The 18,524-nt window shown below is 36.8% G+C and overlaps 1 protein-coding gene across 7 annotated transcripts in view; it reads right to left on the reverse strand.

Moving 5' to 3' along the window:
- The window catches only part of MYO6 (myosin VI), a 139,978-nt gene that overhangs the window by 3,732 nt on the left and 117,722 nt on the right, over nucleotides 1–18,524 (reverse strand). Inside the window, exons 27-35 of one of the 7 annotated variants that reach the window (XM_036871305.1) lie at nucleotides 17,503–17,711; nucleotides 16,759–16,837; nucleotides 15,755–15,915; nucleotides 13,435–13,461; nucleotides 13,008–13,037; nucleotides 10,240–10,278; nucleotides 6,107–6,210; nucleotides 4,540–4,671; nucleotides 1,281–1,307 (exon numbers count right to left, since the gene is read on the reverse strand). In XM_036871305.1, the coding sequence (XP_036727200.1) occupies nucleotides 1,281–1,307; nucleotides 4,540–4,671; nucleotides 6,107–6,210; nucleotides 10,240–10,278; nucleotides 13,008–13,037; nucleotides 13,435–13,461; nucleotides 15,755–15,915; nucleotides 16,759–16,837; nucleotides 17,503–17,711 (808 nt within the window). Of the gene's footprint in view, nucleotides 1–1,280; nucleotides 1,308–4,539; nucleotides 4,672–6,106; nucleotides 6,211–10,239; nucleotides 10,279–13,007; nucleotides 13,038–13,434; nucleotides 13,474–15,754; nucleotides 15,916–16,758; nucleotides 16,838–17,502; nucleotides 17,712–18,524 lie in introns of all 7 variants that reach the window. The other 6 variants (XM_036871309.1, XM_036871308.1, XM_036871307.1 and 3 more) reach the window with 6 other exon arrangements.

The following is an 18,524-nucleotide window of genomic DNA, read 5'->3' on the forward strand; positions in this document are numbered from 1 at the left end:
AAAGCTTTATAGCAGCTCAATTTATCTTTGTGCAAACAAGAGAAAGCAAAAAGCCGTTAGCAAAGCTGTATATGCCTATGAAAGAAAGAAGTAGACCCAGTTTTGTTAGTGACTTTAAAAAGCCGTATCACCTTTAGCATGTCACCAGAGATGAGCTTATTTATTCTCTCGTTCCTGTTCCCTCAAAAGAACTTACAGGTCAGTGTTTCCATTTCGAGTTTAAAAACTACCTACTTTGCAGAAAATACACTAACTCAAAACTAAGACATTTTATAAAAGGATTAAGAAAAAAAACCCTTCCCTCCATCTTAAGCAGTGAATTAGAACTCAGTGTCCTGTTGACAGAAACTTACTATGATACTGATAGCCACCCATTAGCATAACCTACTTTTTTTCTTTCAAAATAACAATCCCCTGTAACTTAATATATTGGGTAAAATTTAGAAACCCAATGGAAAGTCTTGGATGGCTTCTTCTACTAATGTGAGAAATGAAATTGTATTTGGGGAGCCTGGAAATGAATATTCATCTGGAAAAGTACAAAGATACAGACGTTAAAAGCTTGAAACTAATCTTCTAAACAACTATTTCTTTCACATCCAATTGTTATCTTCAACAGTGTGACTAAGTTTCAAATTTTTAAGTCTGTAAATTACTGGAAGCACTAAAAAAAATCATGTCCAACCAGCTGGCAAATAAATATGGCCTTATATTCAAATCATTACTGCTCAACTGATTCTAGAAGAAATTCACTGTACACTAAGATGACTCAGACCTTTTAGATGATCAAAAACTGTGCATCATAGGAAGCTGTGAAAGTAACAGAATAATCTCCTCTTCCTATTAAGAGGTATTTTATTAAGCTTGTGTACGTTATCATACAAAACTCAAATCTCTTCGGACAGAAATGCTTATACCATCACAGTATTTGAAACCAGCACCTAAAGTTAGTCTTTACTCTAAAAGATCAGCTGCTTATTAAGATAGAGTTTTGCTACAATAAGAACTGGGTATACTCAGTTTAAAATGCTAGTTTTTTTTAAAAAAGGAAGTAATTTGATGAAATAACAAATTAAATTTTGTTCTGCATGTATATTTTGGAGTGATCCAAATGAAAGTACCATCTCAAATGAGGTATCTTAGTACAGATAAACCAATATTAATGTACTACAATTCACCTTAAAATTGTAGCAAAACAATGTTTAGAAGAAGTTAGTACTTTATAAACTATTTTTAACCCATCTTCCAGTTAGCTCATGAGTTACCACCCATTGACTTACGTGAATTGTTCAAAAATGGCGCAAAATCTGTGAACAAATATTTTATGTTGAAGAAAAGATAAAAATGCCAAAACTGTTAAATGAGCATTCTTCTAATTTATAATGTCTTCCCATCAATGGAGGTGGTGACTAACAAAAAAATACCCTATCCATAGCCAAATATTCCCAGACCTACCTACAAGTAGATGCGGCTTTCCAATTTTTTTTAAAGCTATTTTGATTATGTTTTTAGGACATCCTGCTTGATGGACATACAAAGAGGACCCAAATTTTAATTTTCAAACACAGTAATATCCAAACAAAAATCCAAAACAGTGACTTAATAATCAAGATGAAAGTACCTTTAAAGCACTACTAGAATTTTTGTAGGGAAAAAAAAAGAGAATAACTCATAAGTTCATTAAAAAAAACTTTTTATACAGAGAAGAAGCATTGCCACACTTCCATATACTCAGCATGTTTTCATTTCTTCACATTGTCTTAAATCTTAAACTCACAACATTTTTATTTAGGAACTATGAAATAAAACTACTCTCCAAAGTCATTGTTTTAAGCAAGTAAATGTAAATCTTTACTGGGTAATTTGCCACTGCCCCCCAAAAATTATTTCTGAAAGCCCCTTTCCGGGGTAAATGTAATGACGGTGTGCTCACCCAGTACAGCACACAGGAAAGGGACCTAAGCCTCTCGACTCCTAACTCTTAAGAATTTACCATACTTTGTCAATGGCTTACTCTTAAAGGCAATAATACCAAGTTATATTTTTGTTAATCATAAGCTGTCATCATTTTATTTTCTCAAATTAATGAATTCTAATCCTTCTAAATTTTAAACTACAGAGCAGTTCCTTTTAAAGGTCAAGCAGCTGCACCACTAGGAAACCACCTAAAGTACAGAATTTTCTCAGGTGAGCCGTTAAGCATCTTGGTGCCCTTCGCCTTTCCTTTTACTGCACTCCTGTGTCAGAGTGAATTTTACACGACAGAGAAATAGAGAGAAAAATAAAAAAGTACTTTTCAGGGCAGAAGTTACATTTTATGCTGAAAATGACCCACATTCAAATTCTCTGAAGGCGACCTATATACGGGAGCATGCTCCTACACAATTCCTAATTTTGTTCATCCACCTGGATGGGACCCTTGAGAAACTTTCTTAATCTACTCTGCTGTTCTTCCAAAAAGTACCTTAGGAATGGAAACAGTATAGGAACCAGTAAGGTAAGCCGCATGTTATTTGCTCCTTTTGGGGCAAAGTTGGATGAGCAAGGTACCAAAAGTTTGGTTTGCTACAATAATGCATGAAATATTTATATATTCATTAAAAATGTGTCTACCGGGGACTTCCCTGGTGGTCCAGTGGTTAAGAATCCACCTTCCAATGCAGGGGACACGGGTTCAATCTCTGGTGAAGGAACTAAGATCCCACATGCCACGGGGCAACTAAGCCCAAGCCCGCGTGCTACAACTACAGAGCCCACGTGCTCTGGATCCGCACACCACAACTAGAGAGAAGCCTGCGCGCCACAATGGAGAGCCCACGCACTGCAACGAAAGATCCCACATGTCACAACTAAGACCTGACGCAGCCAAAAATAAATTAATTAATTAATTTTAAAAAAATGTGTGTGCCAAATATTACAACATTTATTTCTTTTTTTAAAAAAAAATTATTTATTTATTTTTGGCTGCACTGGGTCTTCGTTGCTGTGTGCGGGCTTCTCATTGCGGTGGCTTCTCTTGTTGCGGAGCACGGGCTCTAGGCGCGCGGGCTTCAGTAGTTGTGGCTCGCAGGCTCTAGAGCGCAGGCTTGGTAGCTGTGGCGCACGGGCTTAGTTGCTCCACGGCACGTGGGATCTTCCTGGACCAGGGATCAAACCCGTGTCCCCTGCATTGGCAGACGGATTCTCAACCACTGCACCACCAGGGAAGTCCTCTTTTTGTTTTAAGAAGTGCAATCACGGAGATGTATAAATTCTGAAATAGAACATAATGAAACCCAATCAGTTCAAGGTCATGATTAGAACATTACAGCTAAAGATTATAGATAAAAAGAATAGCCCTTTGCCATTTATACAAAACAAAGCAACTGTGGTAGAAACTTGGTGCAGACAGTGAACAGGTAATGGAATCATCCTGTCATCTTCATTTCCCAGAGACAAATTTTTAAACTGGAGAAGACAGTGGTGGTCACAGAAGATCAGTGTTGAGAGGGCCCTCCTCCTGCCATTTCTTAGCTGCAGGCAAGCTCACTGCTCTTGCAAGAGTTATATTCTGACTGAGGACACAGTCATTACTATTAATAACACTTCCCTTCCTCAATCTAATCTTTGCAACATCTTAGAAACACTAAAATTTCACCATTTAATTGACTTTCATCAAACACTGTTTTATTTGCTAGGAAGGCAGTAGGGGAGGCAAAATATAACCGTGAGCTCCTCTTCTAAGTGAGCTGGGGCCACGCGTGGCTAAGCTTTACCACCAACTGTCGGGAATATACCTCGTTCTAAAAAAAGATATTAAACATGCTGTCACCTTGACATTAGCCAGAATTAACCTAACAAATTGTGCCAGTAGCAAGCTGAATAAATGGAATTCCAATTATTGCTTTTAAGACTGAAATTACAACTCATATCACAGGTATTCTTAATTAACGTTAAAGCTAGTACTTGCTTTTACTAGGTTATGTCTATTCTGCTCTATTTTCCAGTTTCAGGGATACAGCTTTGTCTTTTGCATAACAAAGTAACAAAATTCATTTTTAGAATCTCAGTCAAAAAAGCAAATTCTGGCCTAGGTAAAACTCTGGTCTAAACCAAGGTGTTATTTCTCACTTATATTTTCACAGTTTTATAATATTTGCAGTAAATATTTTTTCATAGTAATCTTTACATTTCCACACATAAGCTTTACATATGTGTATATATATGTGTACGTGGAAAGAATACGTATTTACAGCATTATCATACAACTTCCTCAGTATAGACAAGATTATTCTTACCTCTAGAATTTATCTTAACAAGTAAATTCAATACTTTCAAACAAATATGACTTTAAAGATGTATCTAACAGAAATAATACTTTGAAAGATAAGCCATCACGGTTGTGTTAGATTCAGTGGGACCCATAGTTCTAAAGTAAGAGAAAACTTATATCGGACAATTTTACTCAAATACCTTACGTATAGTTACATGTAATTATATACATATACTTTTTATATACATATACTTTGGAACATTCAAAAGTACAGATTTGTTTTTTACCATAATCAGTAACAGACTTTGGAGCACGTTGCTCTGTTTCAGTATTTCTCTTCTTGTTCTTGGATTTCCAAGCATGATACACTTTTAGTCTCCTATGAAATTCTTCTCTGCAAGCTGCCAGGAGCTCAATATCTATCAATTACACAGAGAGAGTTAAAAAAAAAAGGTAATTAACATCCTAATTTAGTTGTCTAGCATAATTATCCTGTGGCATAAACATATATTTTTTTAACATCTTTATTGGAGTATAACTGCTTTACAACGTTGTGTTAATTTCTGCTGTATAACAAAGTGAATCAGCTATATGTATACATATATCCCCATATCCCCTCCCTCTTGCGTCTCCCTCCCACCCTCCCTATCCCACCCCTCTAGGTGGTCACAAAGCACCGAGCTGATCTCCCTGTGCTATGCGGCTGCTTCCCACTAGCTATCTATTTTACATTTGGTAGTGTATATATGTCCATGCCACTCTCTCACTTCGTCCCAGCTTACCCTTCCCCCTCCCCGTGTCCTCAAGTTCATTCTCTACATCTGCATCTTTATTCTTGTCCTGCCCCTAGGTTCCTCAGAACCTTTTTTTTTTTTTTTTTTAGATTCCATATATATGTGTTAGCATACGGTATTTGTTTTTCTCTTTCTGACTTACTTCACTCTGTATGACAGACTCTAGGTCCATCCACCTCAAAGAACTCAATTTCGTTTCTTTTTAACATATATATTTTTAAATGAAGATTTCATTTTTAAATTAACAGTACAAAATCAAAAGTAAACTAATTATTGATAAAGATGAGCACTTCATTGTAATACTATCTTTTACACTTCCAGAGCATTTTCTTAAACATTATTACTACCTTCTATCTTTCCTCCACGCAAGAACCCTGGACTAAATAGGCCTTTTATAGATGAAGAACTTGAAAAAGGAAGGTTAAGTCACGTGTCCAAGGTCACAGACCACGACTATAGAATAAGAAGTCACTGTGTTCAAACACAAGCTAGATTTACATGCACCACATTTTTTACATGTGTAATTATGCAGATAAACTCAGTGAAGAGGGAAAGAACATAGTGAGGCGTCCTGTACGATTATGACACTTGAAGTCCCAGTTACGGTGTCCTGAATTCAAACACTGTGATTTATACGTGAACACAACTGTGTGGGATTCTCTGGACACAGCCTTTTACTCTGTTCTGTTGGAAGAAAAATAGCTTTAAAAGGGAAGGACTCCATTGTCATTTCATAGACCAAAAGAGTCTGATATATAGGTATTTAACTATTATGAATAACGTTGGGAGGGTCAGTCATTAATACAGCCCAAACCATAATTCCCCTATGCTTTTCCTCTCTGGCCTATGCAAGAGATGGGCAAAATGAATTCAGCTTAATAAGTATGTCTTTCTTTTAGCTTTGTGAATAAACTAGGTCTTCATTTCAAGGCGAGAGTAACAAAGAGAATGACTTAAACTAATTTATATGAAAAAAATTCCCATGCCAATCTAGGTATTTAGTTTATATTACCTGACAGCGATAGAGCCTTCCCACTTTTCATCCTCCCCATACACTTACCGCAAGAAGTATTGATGGTATCACGTAGTTCTGCATATTTCCATTTACTAAGATCATATTTCTTGGTACCAGCAGCCGCCTTGGTGGCTTGTACAGCAGGGCCTCTGTAATTATTACACATTTTTGCATATTTAAACTTAGAAACACGAATGAAATGTTGACTAAACAGGCAAGAAAGTGAACATAAGTTTGAGAACTGGAAATAATTACTGGAAAAACATATAATAATTTTTGTATCTTTGACAGACGAGATTAAGAATGGTGTACTACGGGATGCCCAGGTGAATTAAAATTTTCCAGTGCATCATTCAACAGCCATATTAGATTTTCAATCAGAACTTGTGATTCCAATATTCTAGTACCATGGACTTCCCCCAGGCTTCAGATTAAATCTTCTAACTCATGGATATATGAACATCAGGACAATACATTTACATATATTTCTCAAAATCAAAGCTACAATGAGCTATCACCTCACACAAGTCAGAATGGCCATCATCAAAAAGCCTACAAATAATAAATGCTGGAGAGAGTGTGGAGAAAAGGGAACCCTCTTGCACTGCTGGTGGGAATGTAAATTGATACAGCCACTATGGAGAACAGTATGGAGGCTCCTTAAAAAACTAAAAACAGAGCTACCATATGATCCTGCAATCCCACCCCTGGGCATATATTCAGAGAAAACCATAATTTGAAAAGATACATGCACCCCAATGTCCATAGCAGCACTATTTACAATATAACCAAGACAAGGAAGCAACCTAAGTGTCCATCAACAGATGAATGGAAAAAGAAGATGTGGTCCATATATACAATGGAATATTACTCAGCCATAAAAAAGAAGGAAATAATGCCATTTGCAGCAACATGGATGGACCTAAAGATTATAATACTAAGTGAAGTAAGTCAGACAGAGAAAGACAAATATCATATGATATCGCTTATATGTAGAATCTAAAAGAAATAAAAAGATACAAATGAACTTACTTCCAAAACAGAAAGAGATCACAGACACAGAAAACAAACTTATGGTTACCAAAGGGGAAAGGGGGTGGGGGAGGGATAAATTGGGAGGGTGGAATTAACATATACACAGTACTAGGTATAGACTAGATAACCAACGATGACCTACTATACAGCACAGGAACTAAACTCAATATTATGTAATAAGGGAAAAGAATGAGAAAAAGTATGTGTGTGTGTATGTATGTGTGTGTGTGTGTACACGTAACTGAATCACTGTGCTGTACACCTGAAACTTACATGATACTGTAAATCAACTCTACTTCAATTGAAATGTTTTTTTTAAATCAAAAGAGAACTCCTCAACATACTTTAAGATCATGAGAGGCACACGAAGGGTTTGTGTATGAGCCACTCACCTGCAGACTACTGGAACCTGCAGATGGCCAAGCCCCGCCACTCCTAATGGCTCAGACTCTCCCTGGGCATCTGGATGTTTAGAGGTCCCCAGGGGAGTAGTCAAACTACCAACCTCTGCCCGTCTTTAGAGACATGCTAAAAGAGCTGCTGGAGCCTGGAAACTCCCGTGGCTTTTCAGCTTTTGCGTTAAAAGTACTTAGCTAAGTTCTGTAAGCGGATAAAACCACACCCTCGTATTTAGTGAGTAATCATATGACAACTAGGAAATTAAAGGAAAAGGTTGCAGGTCCTGAGACAGATAACAGAGATTTCAAAGGGCACAAGTGCTTTATCTTGCCCCATGTAGGAGGAACATTTGAGTGGGAAAAGAGGAAAGAAATAAAAAATAAAATACAAAAAAATAAAATAAATAATTTTAAAATTAAATGGGATAAGCTTTTTCATAGCAGTGCTACTGAGCGCTTAAGAGTTGTTTCTATATACATAATTAAAAATAATTACTCTAAAAATACAGGAAAAATTTTTTTTCTGTAAAAATGAACATTATTTTTCAGCAAAAGATTACACTTGCCACATAGCAGACACTCGGAATAAGCTGCAAGTGAACTTTTAAGCTCAATGTAACAAAGGAAGAATTTAAATACATCATATTTCAAGACATGAAAAGAAGATGGCACAGCATTAAAAGAACTAAATATTAAAGAACTAAAATATTGCTTCTCAGGTATCACACAAAGCATTTCCCCTTTGTGATCTACTACTTGGAAAACCTTCCTCTTAAAGAGGGATGATCATGGTATAATACTGAAAATGAGCTCGTATTTTCTCAGCATTCTACATTTTGAAAGACAACAGCGACCTTGGCAAACAATCAAGACACAAGACACTTGAGACTGATGTTATTTAAAAGTGATGCTTGCGGGCTTCCCTGGTGGCGCAGTGGTTGAGAATCTGCCTGCCAATGCAGGGGACACGGGTTCGAGCCCTGGTCTGGGAAGATCCCACATGCCGCGGAGCAACTGGGCCCGTGAGCCACAACTGCTGAGCCTGCGCGTCTGGGGCCTGTGCTCTGCAACAAGAGAGGCCGCGACAGTGAGAGGCCCGCGCACCGCCATGAAGAGGGGGCCCCGCTCGCCGCAACTAGAGGAAGCCCTCGCACAGAAACGAAGACCCAACACAGCCATAAAAATAAGTTAATTAATTAATAAATTTAAAAAAAAAAAAAAAGAGTGAGGGAGAAACTAAGACATTTTTTTTTTTTAAAAAGTGATGCTTGAAAATATGTACCCTCCTTCCTGAAATAAGGAAAATTATTCCTTCAGCATTAAGCTTAACAATGAAACAAATAAGGTACTTTTGCCTCTTTAAAAGGCCTATTTACGCTTTCCTTTTAGAGAATAAAAATAGCATACTTCACCCTACGTACTTAAAAACTGTTAGACATGATGATTTTTAGTCACTTACAAGCCTGGCTAAAGAATAATGTGTGCCCATTTAGTCCTTCCTGCATTTTCATGGTTAAAATCTGTTTCAAGTTTATTGCAGAACCTCTTCTTTTCATAAGCTGTGTGACTGGCCATTCTCCATGGAGCTTTTTCTTAATTACTTTGCTCAAAAAGAGCCAGCTGTGTGTCAGCAAGGTTTCTCTATAACGCTTAACAATAAGTTATGCTTTTAACATTATTCAAATAGTCTCTTTTTTTCCTACATCCTGAAACCACCATTCAATAAACTAACAAAAAAAATTATTTTTTCTTCCTAGCTCTTCTACCAGTCTTTTCTAGAAGAGCAGCTGAAATTATGGGGTTTTGTTGTTGTTTTCTTTCCTCCTGAAAGAGAAAGTGAATCTACACAATATGGTTTTATAGACTCAGAATATATACGAGATGTTGATATACATAAGGTGTTTTGATACTTTTAAAAATCACACTGAAATCAAACTATTTTTGCTTAAAATATGTCTTTACTATTACTAACTTTTCATTCATATTACGTCAAACAAAAATACACCTGCTAAAAAATAGCATATTCAGCATCCTAAGTACACAAATCAAATTCATTTAAATGCTCCCCCCCCAATCTTTGGAGTTATTAAAATAGTAAAATGAAGGTACACCTTCATTTACTGATTAGTTAGACTTGTGATAAAGACAATCATGTGAAATACAGAGTAAGGTAGTAGCAAAACTGACTTTTGATTTTAAAAAATATATTAATTTTAACACTTTCAATTAACTCTGCAACTTCAGAGTTGAAAGTTAAAATGTGATTGATTCATAGCCACTTGATAATGGACCAGATCCTGCTGGGAAGATATATTCCTTGGTGGCTCAACTTCTACACCGGTGGCGTTCCACCCCTGTGCTGTGGAGGACAGGGGCTGCCTGAGCCCCACTCTTGCTCACGTCCCCTGCAACCAGGCGCAGCGGGCCCAAGGACGGGAAGGGCTCCCCTACTGAGACTGAACTGGTCGGGGCTCATGGTAAGTCCCACCAACAAGGAATAGCCTCAACCAAAATGCCAGTGGTATCCCCACTGAAAAATGCCAATTTAGAGGAACACTGTTTTTTTTTTTTTTACCTTTTTCTATGTCAGTGCGGCCTGAGGGCAGAGTCACATTTCTTGTACCGAAAATATACACGGAAAGGACAGGCTACTCATATAACAGGTTCTGGTCCAAATAACGAAAAGTAATTTAAAAAATATGATTTTGAGGTGACGCTTATTTCCCCAAATTACACTGCACTAACCTACTCAAAATTTCTGACATTTCTTTCGCCATTTGTTCCCTATAAGAGAAATGATAATACAACATAATTAGATAAAAGACAACTATACAAATTACTTAAAAGATCTAAAAGTATAATTAAAATTTATATTTTCAACAGGATTATTTGCTTCATTAACCATACACTATTATTTTACTTCGTAAAAGTCGATAATGTACTTTTCAATATATATATAGCCATACAATACAGCAAAATTTTTGTTTAAACCCAGTTAAAGTTACTTGAACTTGACTTTTGCAGAAACTTTTAGATAAAATCTCATGAGAGCCATGGTTCTGTGATACTTTTATGGATAGAATATAATCAGCATGTTCTAAATGCACCTAAATGTAACTTGGCAGGATACAGATTCTATACAAGGATTTTTGCACCGGGGTTGCTTAGTAAATATTAATTAGACAAGGTATAATAGTGGTAAACCAAACTGATCTATTTTACAGTGTCAGAGTTTAAATAAGAGTCTGATATACTCAAAGCTCTAAAATTCTGAATCAAAGCATGCCTAAGAAAATTCAAATGCATCAAGCACTTGCTAAAGATCTGAAGTGTTCTGACCTTTCAAGGATAAACATTTCCCAATGGCAAAAACTTGCTTTTCTTTTATTACCCAGAAGGGTGTAACTTTTCTCAAAATCTGCTTAATTCTGTGAAATGGAATGTTCATGTCATCATGTTCATCAACTTCATTAGTATTTTATTTTCCTGTCCTTTGTGCTCTTCCTTCATAATTAATCATTTTCTCATTCATTCTATTCATCAGACTCTGGTAACCTCAAAATCTTGTAAGTCAGCAAAAATCAAAAGAAAAGAAGACGGCTATGTTTGCCTCAGGGCTCAGTTTTCCGGATGCCAGCCAAGAGCTGGGACCCTGATTATAAAGGAGCAGAGGACTCTCTGTCCTTGTGAGGAACACTGGCTAAGGTTCGGTGCTGACAGAGGTCTAGCCAAGCAAGCACAGTCAGAGAAAAACTAATCTTTCAAAACTGATGATCAAGGGCAACAAACGCAAAGTAAAAAAACACAAATATCATCAAATAAAATCAAATAAGAATTTTCTAACTTCACATTTCTTTTCCCACAGCAGATTTCAAGGGAATGCACGGCCTTTCAAAGCTCTTTACTCCAAAGTCTGTTCATCATGTGGAGATTTCATACACAGATGCCCTCACACCACCCACGCTGGACGGGCAATCTCTACTGATTCAGCATCCCACCTGGGCATGTTACTGCTCTAGGAGCTGCACCATATATACTGGATAGAAACGGCTCCTGCATCCAGGTGTTTTTTTTCCTTCTGATTTTTCCAACCTATATGCAAATGCTCACAGTTTCACCTCAGACATCAGTTGGTTGCTACGCTTATTTAATTCGAGCTCAAATGGTAACTGCGAAGCAGTGGATGCAACAGCGCCCACTCAGAGATAAGTTTCAAAATCTGTGGTGCGTTGTGGGAACAATGATGCTATGAGAGTCCACTGCTGGCATCTGATGAGGTGAGGGGTCAGGGGTGTCAAATGTCCTGCACAAGAAGAACTGCCCCATGTCCCATGTGACTTTAACATGTCCACCAGACATAGAGGTGAAACGCACATATACATATAGTTACATGTGAACTATAGACACATAGTTATACATAAAGTTCTACATGTAAAACAACCCTCTTTTTGCATGGTTTTAATATTCACAGAATTTCTCTAGGAATTTCTCCACTATTGTATAATGGAGAGGACACTGTATTTAACTCTGTTCAGAACTTTACAAAGGACTGTTCACAATTTCGTGGCATTTAACTGACTGATACAACAGTCTTATATCAATTTGCATTTGTAGCTGCTGCACTCATGGTGATTCTATGTATATGTGAAAACATCTGAGTACCTGACCACGTTTTCCGGTAGTTGTAAGCAAGCACTTTCATAGTAAAGTAAATATAATAAAATAAATAATTATAAATTACTGTCCTTTTATTTCTCTTTTACATGTATTGTTTAGAGAGAATTATTAATGTAGGTTGCATCGTTCATAAAGCATCTGTTATTGGTACTGGGGTCTGACAGAGTTAAGAACCATCACTATAAGGGGTACAGGTGGAGTCCTAAAAGCTATTAAAATTCAGATTTTAAATATATTTCAAAATTACATACATATAGCACATATGTAAAAATATACGCAAAAATATATTTTATGCATATAAAGTATAATTTATATGTATATCCCTATTGCTACTTAGATTCTCTCTCTGTGGGGAGATTTTCATAACAAAAAGATACACGAGCACCAAAATTAGCATTACGTATATAACTTTAGATTATGAGCTATTTTAGATATTAGCAGAACGAACTATTATATATATGGAAAACTAAGCTATCTGCCATGACTCAAATACTTTAAGTATTTTATTTATTCTTATTTATATCTCTACTTCTACTTTTATAACGACATAAGTAAGGGATAATTAAAAACACATAAAACAAGATGGGTATTAAAGTTTAAACAAAGTGAGCAAACACAAAGAAAGAAACCAAATCATAAACTACTGTGATTGAGCACTGAACAGGAGCATTAAACATTTTTCCTGGGCAAAATAATAATTATGATGATAATGATAATGATGTAAAATTTACTTCAATGAGGAAAATGTTTCTCCTAAAAAGTATCCACAACCTAATGAAGAAGAAAAAAAAAAAAGGTTATATGATTAAATCAGTTTTAAAAGGGAAATGACATACGGTGTTATTTTGGGTCCTGCTCCATTAATCCTGTGAAAAGAATACGTATATTTTAGTCAATACCATAACCAATTCTGAACTGTGAAAATCTGGATTGTGCCAAATCTGTAATTCAGTGACTTTGCAAATTGATTTAAAAAACTGCATTATCTCTATTTAATCTATGTATGAGAACACTCAGAATTTTAATGCTTTTAAATCTTCATTACAAATGATTAGAAAAAAATAAACTAAAGGCATTCTGTGAAAATTAAAGAGTGAATATATTACATCTAGATTAAAAAGGTTTGTGTGCTTGTTTTTAATAGAATCTAGATATTACTTTATAATTTAAGGTAGTGTGAAATCATTACTTTGCATCAGGATCATATGTGTAATTGATTGAAATATTTTAAAATATATTACGTATGCAGGAAACAATTCTTACTTAGAAGTTACTGGATGGGAATCCAAGCTGGAAAAGTAACTTGAAATTGTTTTTTAATGTATCACAGAACCCAAGAACATTTTCATGCCATATATTAAGAACAGAGTTTAAGTAACTCTGGTTCTTAATCATAAAGAGGTTTAATCATATGAGAGGTTCTTAATCATATGAGAGGTTCTTACTCATAAATGTGTTAGAAAGAATTCAGTGCTAACAAAGGTAACATAAACATTCAAAAACATTTAGATGTAGCCCATGGAGTAAGATAAAATGATCAAACACGGAAAATCTATAGAGAACATCATATCCACAATGAAGTGCTAATGCTTTTAGTACAGTGTATAAAATAACCCGGCAGTTCAGTAGGGAAGGAGTTCATGGGGACCTGAGGGTCAGCTCTCTTCCTGGAAGAGAGCTGGCAGACAGGACCTGAAGGGACAGTCCAGGGAGGGACACCATTCCTAAGGCTGTCCCACAGGAGAACTAAACTAACTCTTCTGCGGTTCAAGTCATAACTGCTTGAGTATCTCCTAATTGCTTGGTAAGTGGTCCCATTACCAAGTTAATTCTGTTTAACTTAAATCATAGGTAACTCCTCCCTTAAGTTAAAGGTCCTAAATGGTCCACTCCTTCTCTGAGACCACTCACGTTGGAAGAAGTGCATCTTTTTGAGGATGAGAAGGAGCCCACATATGAGCCAGTATCTTACTCATATTACCTGGAATGACACTGGATAGAGCTAAATATTTCAAATGCTTAAACATAGAGTTAAGCCATAAATACCAACAATGACTCCATTAATGAGTCTCTCACTAACAAGCTTCAACCATAATAAAGTCAGCTCTGTCAAGTGCAGGACTTCCTCACACATATCAGGGCCACTGCTCGGTCCATTAGGAGGCTGGCCTAGGCCACTAGTCAGTTATCCACAAAGGCTCCGCCAAGCCACCCAAACACAGGTGGAAGGAACCGAACAGCAGCTGAGCTAAGTCTGCAGTTACAAAAGCCACAGGCGAGCAAAAATATCTTAATTATAGTGAAATGTTAATAAAGAACCCAAACAGTGGACCCAAACCAAAGAGCTTAACAATTATTATAACACATAGGCATATTCAGTTTATTTAAATATAACTTTCATATGCAATTCAGACTCCAGAGCTCCCCGATATAATCATTTACTAGAAAAAGTGTGAAGGCAACGTACTCTTTTCCTTCCCTATCTCTGTTTTCAGCTAAATAAAATCTAATCACCACCTTGCAATGTGGTGGACCATGTTTTTTTTTCCTTGCACAAGGCAATAGCAACATCTAGTGGTCGTATTTTAATTATTTTGTCGTAAACAGTGCTCTGACATTCTGACAAGCATGGTTACACCCATCTATGTGCCTCTCAATATATATACAATATAGATACCTACACATAAAGGAACCCTACAAACTAGTTTGCTTTGTTTTTACAAATAAATAATAACAATAACTAACGTTTCTACATTCTGTATTTTTAAAAAATGAATCTGTTATAGTAAAACCTTCCTGCAACTTTTAATAAGAACTTCCGTATTCCTCCACACTCCATACTATTTAGAGACAATTCAGAAATGTGAGGAGCCAAGATATTTCAATGTGATTAAGCTTTCTTCTTGGAAAGGGAAATCTATTTATTCTAAATCATGGGGAAGCTGGGGGGAGGGTGTGTGTATGCGTAAAATTTCTAAAGTGCTAGGGTATATGACATATTTTTAAAATTTGCATTAGGAAAGTAATGAATTCCAACCTCAAAAATTATTAAACTGGATTATAACATATTCACTGATTTTTATGCCAGTGTTTTAACAACAGATACTTAGAAATTATTTGTCTACCCTTTATACAATACTCTTTGATAATTTCAGAGTAAAACTTAAGATATTCTCTTAAACTACTCAAGAACTGAAATATCAGCTTTAACTTTCAATAGTTTAACAGTTTGATGAAGCCAATAGCTTCATTCACTTGGGTGGTGTAAAAGTGAATATAAATAATTTTTAAACGGCAACTATACCAGGACCTAAGGAATAGGACTTCCGCCGACCCTAACGCTGGAAAGAGGCAGGCAGGGAGGTCAAACGGCAAAGCCCCGCCCCGTCCGCCGCCGCAGGAAAGCCCCGCCCCCTCCACCACCACCACCCCCAAGAAAGCCCCGCCCCTCCGCCGCTGCGGCAGGAAAGCCCCGCCCCCTCCACCACCCCACCCCCCCGCAGGAAAGCCCCGCCCCCTCCACCGCCCCACCCCCCGCAGGAAAGCCCCGCCCCCTCCGCCCCCGCATCGCCCCACGCGGTACCTGCGCAGCGCCGGGTCCACCTGCGCCTCGTCGCTGATGAGCTCCGCCTCGCTCTGCGCGATCCGCATCGCCAGCTCCCGGTCTCGGCGCTCCTGCTCCAGGACCGCCTGCTGCTGGGACTCCTCCTCCCGCTGCCGGGCCAGCTGCGCCTCCACCTCCGCCTGCCAGCACAGAAGGCCATGGCAGCCGGGCCTCCCCACTTGTTTACCTGATCATTCCCCTCACTACGTAAAACTGTTCCATACACTTTTTTTTTTTTTTTTTTTACTAAGAAATACCTACCGTTTAACCAGAAGTCTCTTCTATATTATGATTAATGCTACCTCGTTCCCCAAACCAAGAGTCCACCATTCTATCACTAGAGTATGAGTCTCCCAAACATCACATGAGTATCCTAGGTGTCACCTTCACACCAACACCTACACAGCAGAGGTCAGGAATTTAAAGTGTTGGCTGTGCTCAGGATGAATCAGAAAGCTGAGACAGACAGACACTCAAATAGGGAATCAATTATTCTCAGACATGGACTTTTTAAAAAATGGGGGTTGGGGGACTATCTTAATCCTAACCTATTAACATCAGTGTCTACAAAGTTATAAAACAACATTTTTAAAACCTTATATAATGTAACTGAATATTGATCTGACTTTCCCCCTATGAATAATAACAACCTAATTGTTACTGAACAAGGCACTATTCTAAATGCCTTAACACGTGTTAACTCATTTAATGCTCACAATCACTATTTATCTCCATTCCAGAGAGAGAAAACTGTGGCCCACATCGTGACTTGTGCAATGTCACAGTTTCTGTCAGTGAGGGGCTGGATTTGAACTCACTTCCCTAGCTCCAAAGTCCCGTCCCATAACCACTTGAGAAACTGCCTTCCGCCTCTAGAATAAAACAATGACAATTTATACCTAGTAAATCAAGATCTTCTGTTTTGTAATTTTGTAGATTTCATTTTGATAGAAATTCAGTCTGATTGCCTACTGAGTACAGACCTGAATACGTTTTTCATCATCTTCCCTTTTCTTCCTCTCTTCTTCTTCTTGCTTTCTCTTTGCTTCCATCTCAAGTTTCCTAAAAAAAACAGAATACTCTTCAAAAATGTAATATAAAACAAGAAATCCTTCAGAAGAAAATTTAACTATTAATAAACAAAGGTTACAAAATGGGAAGTCAAATTAACCTCCTGGCTATAGACATTATCAACTTATTTTGAAAAATAAAATAAAATCTAACTCTACTGACAGCAGTTCTTCAGAAACAAAACAAATACAATGATCTTCCATAACCTTTAACATCTTTGGATTAACTTGGTCACCAAGCTACTTGTAAGGTCCTTATCACAATGCTTCTCTCTACTCCTTCTCCAATTAGACAATCTTATATTCCTTCCGCCTGCCCTACTATGGCAAGCTTCCAAAATGCCATCAGTTTTTAAACTGCAGAAAAGAAGTACCTTCTTCCTAGATTATAAAATAATATGAAAATCATAGTTTTAAAAAGAACTCAAGAAATCCTCAGGTGTAAGAGTTTAACCAAAATTCAGATTACAGTTAGAATCATTTTATGTTATGATTGTAAAACGAGCTTACTTTCTCCATTTTCAAACTTATTCTAAAACTAGTATTTAAAAATAAGAATATGACTTTTAAAAATAAGAATATTCATTGACCACCATCAACACGAAGAATTCACTGTCCTGTCAGCTTCTAATTCAAGGCGACAACATAAACCCTTACATCCGCCTTTCCTCCTCCTCCTTTCTTCGACGTTGTTCATCTTCTTCACGTCTTTTCCTTTCTTTTTCCATTTCTTCTTGGATACGCCTCAGCCTTTCTGCTTCCTCTTCCTGCTGCTTTTTTTTCTGTAATGCACTGAGGAGGACCTCTGAGCTTTTAACTAGCGCATCATATTCTTTTTGTATTTGTTCCCTTGTCATCATGGTGGACTTAAACAAAACAATGGACATGCACTTAAAAAGTTATCTCTTCTGATACACAACGATGTGAATATACTAAACACTACTGAATTGTACATTTAACAAACGGTTAAGATGGTTAAGTTTAGTGGTATGTGTTTTTACCACAATGAAAAGAAACCCAACATGCACATATACAAAGACTGGAAAAGCTGGTAAGCAGTAAGCCCATTATCTTTTCATACTGTTTAAATATTAAATATTCAAAAAAATTTTTAAAGTTATCTCTCTGCACAAATATTTGAGTCTATTTCCTATCAATCAAGTAATCAAATATCTAAGGATGTACTGTGCACAGACTAATACACTGTAGTTCAAAATTATTTTTTAAGGAATGATTAGCTAATTTTGCTAGAGTTTACTACTCTTTAACAATAATGTTCAAATAATACCTCAGGGATACTTAAGAAATTATCAACTACACCCAAAACTGATGGATGATTTTCTTAAATGTGGCTGGGTTGATTTTAATTGATTTAATACCACATAAAGGGGATGGCTCTTGACAGATTTGTAAAATCAGCTAAGGCTATCCAAAGCGTTTTCATTATTCTCTTGACTTCTTTCTCCACTCTTCCTCCAAGATTCATCACTGTCTACATAAAATATCTGTAGAAAACATCGTAAAAGCCTCGGTCTGAGGTATTATATCCCACATAATTGCACTGAATTATGAAAGTAGATGAGAAAAACATTAAGACCCTAAAGTACAACAGAAAAAGATATGAACTGACAGAGGGAATATAACTAACGAACAAGCACATTGAAAAAATTTTCAGTCCC

This window comes from Balaenoptera musculus, chromosome 12 (assembly GCF_009873245.2).
Source record: "Balaenoptera musculus isolate JJ_BM4_2016_0621 chromosome 12, mBalMus1.pri.v3, whole genome shotgun sequence".
In the NCBI taxonomy this organism is placed as follows: Eukaryota; Metazoa; Chordata; class Mammalia; order Artiodactyla; family Balaenopteridae; genus Balaenoptera; species Balaenoptera musculus.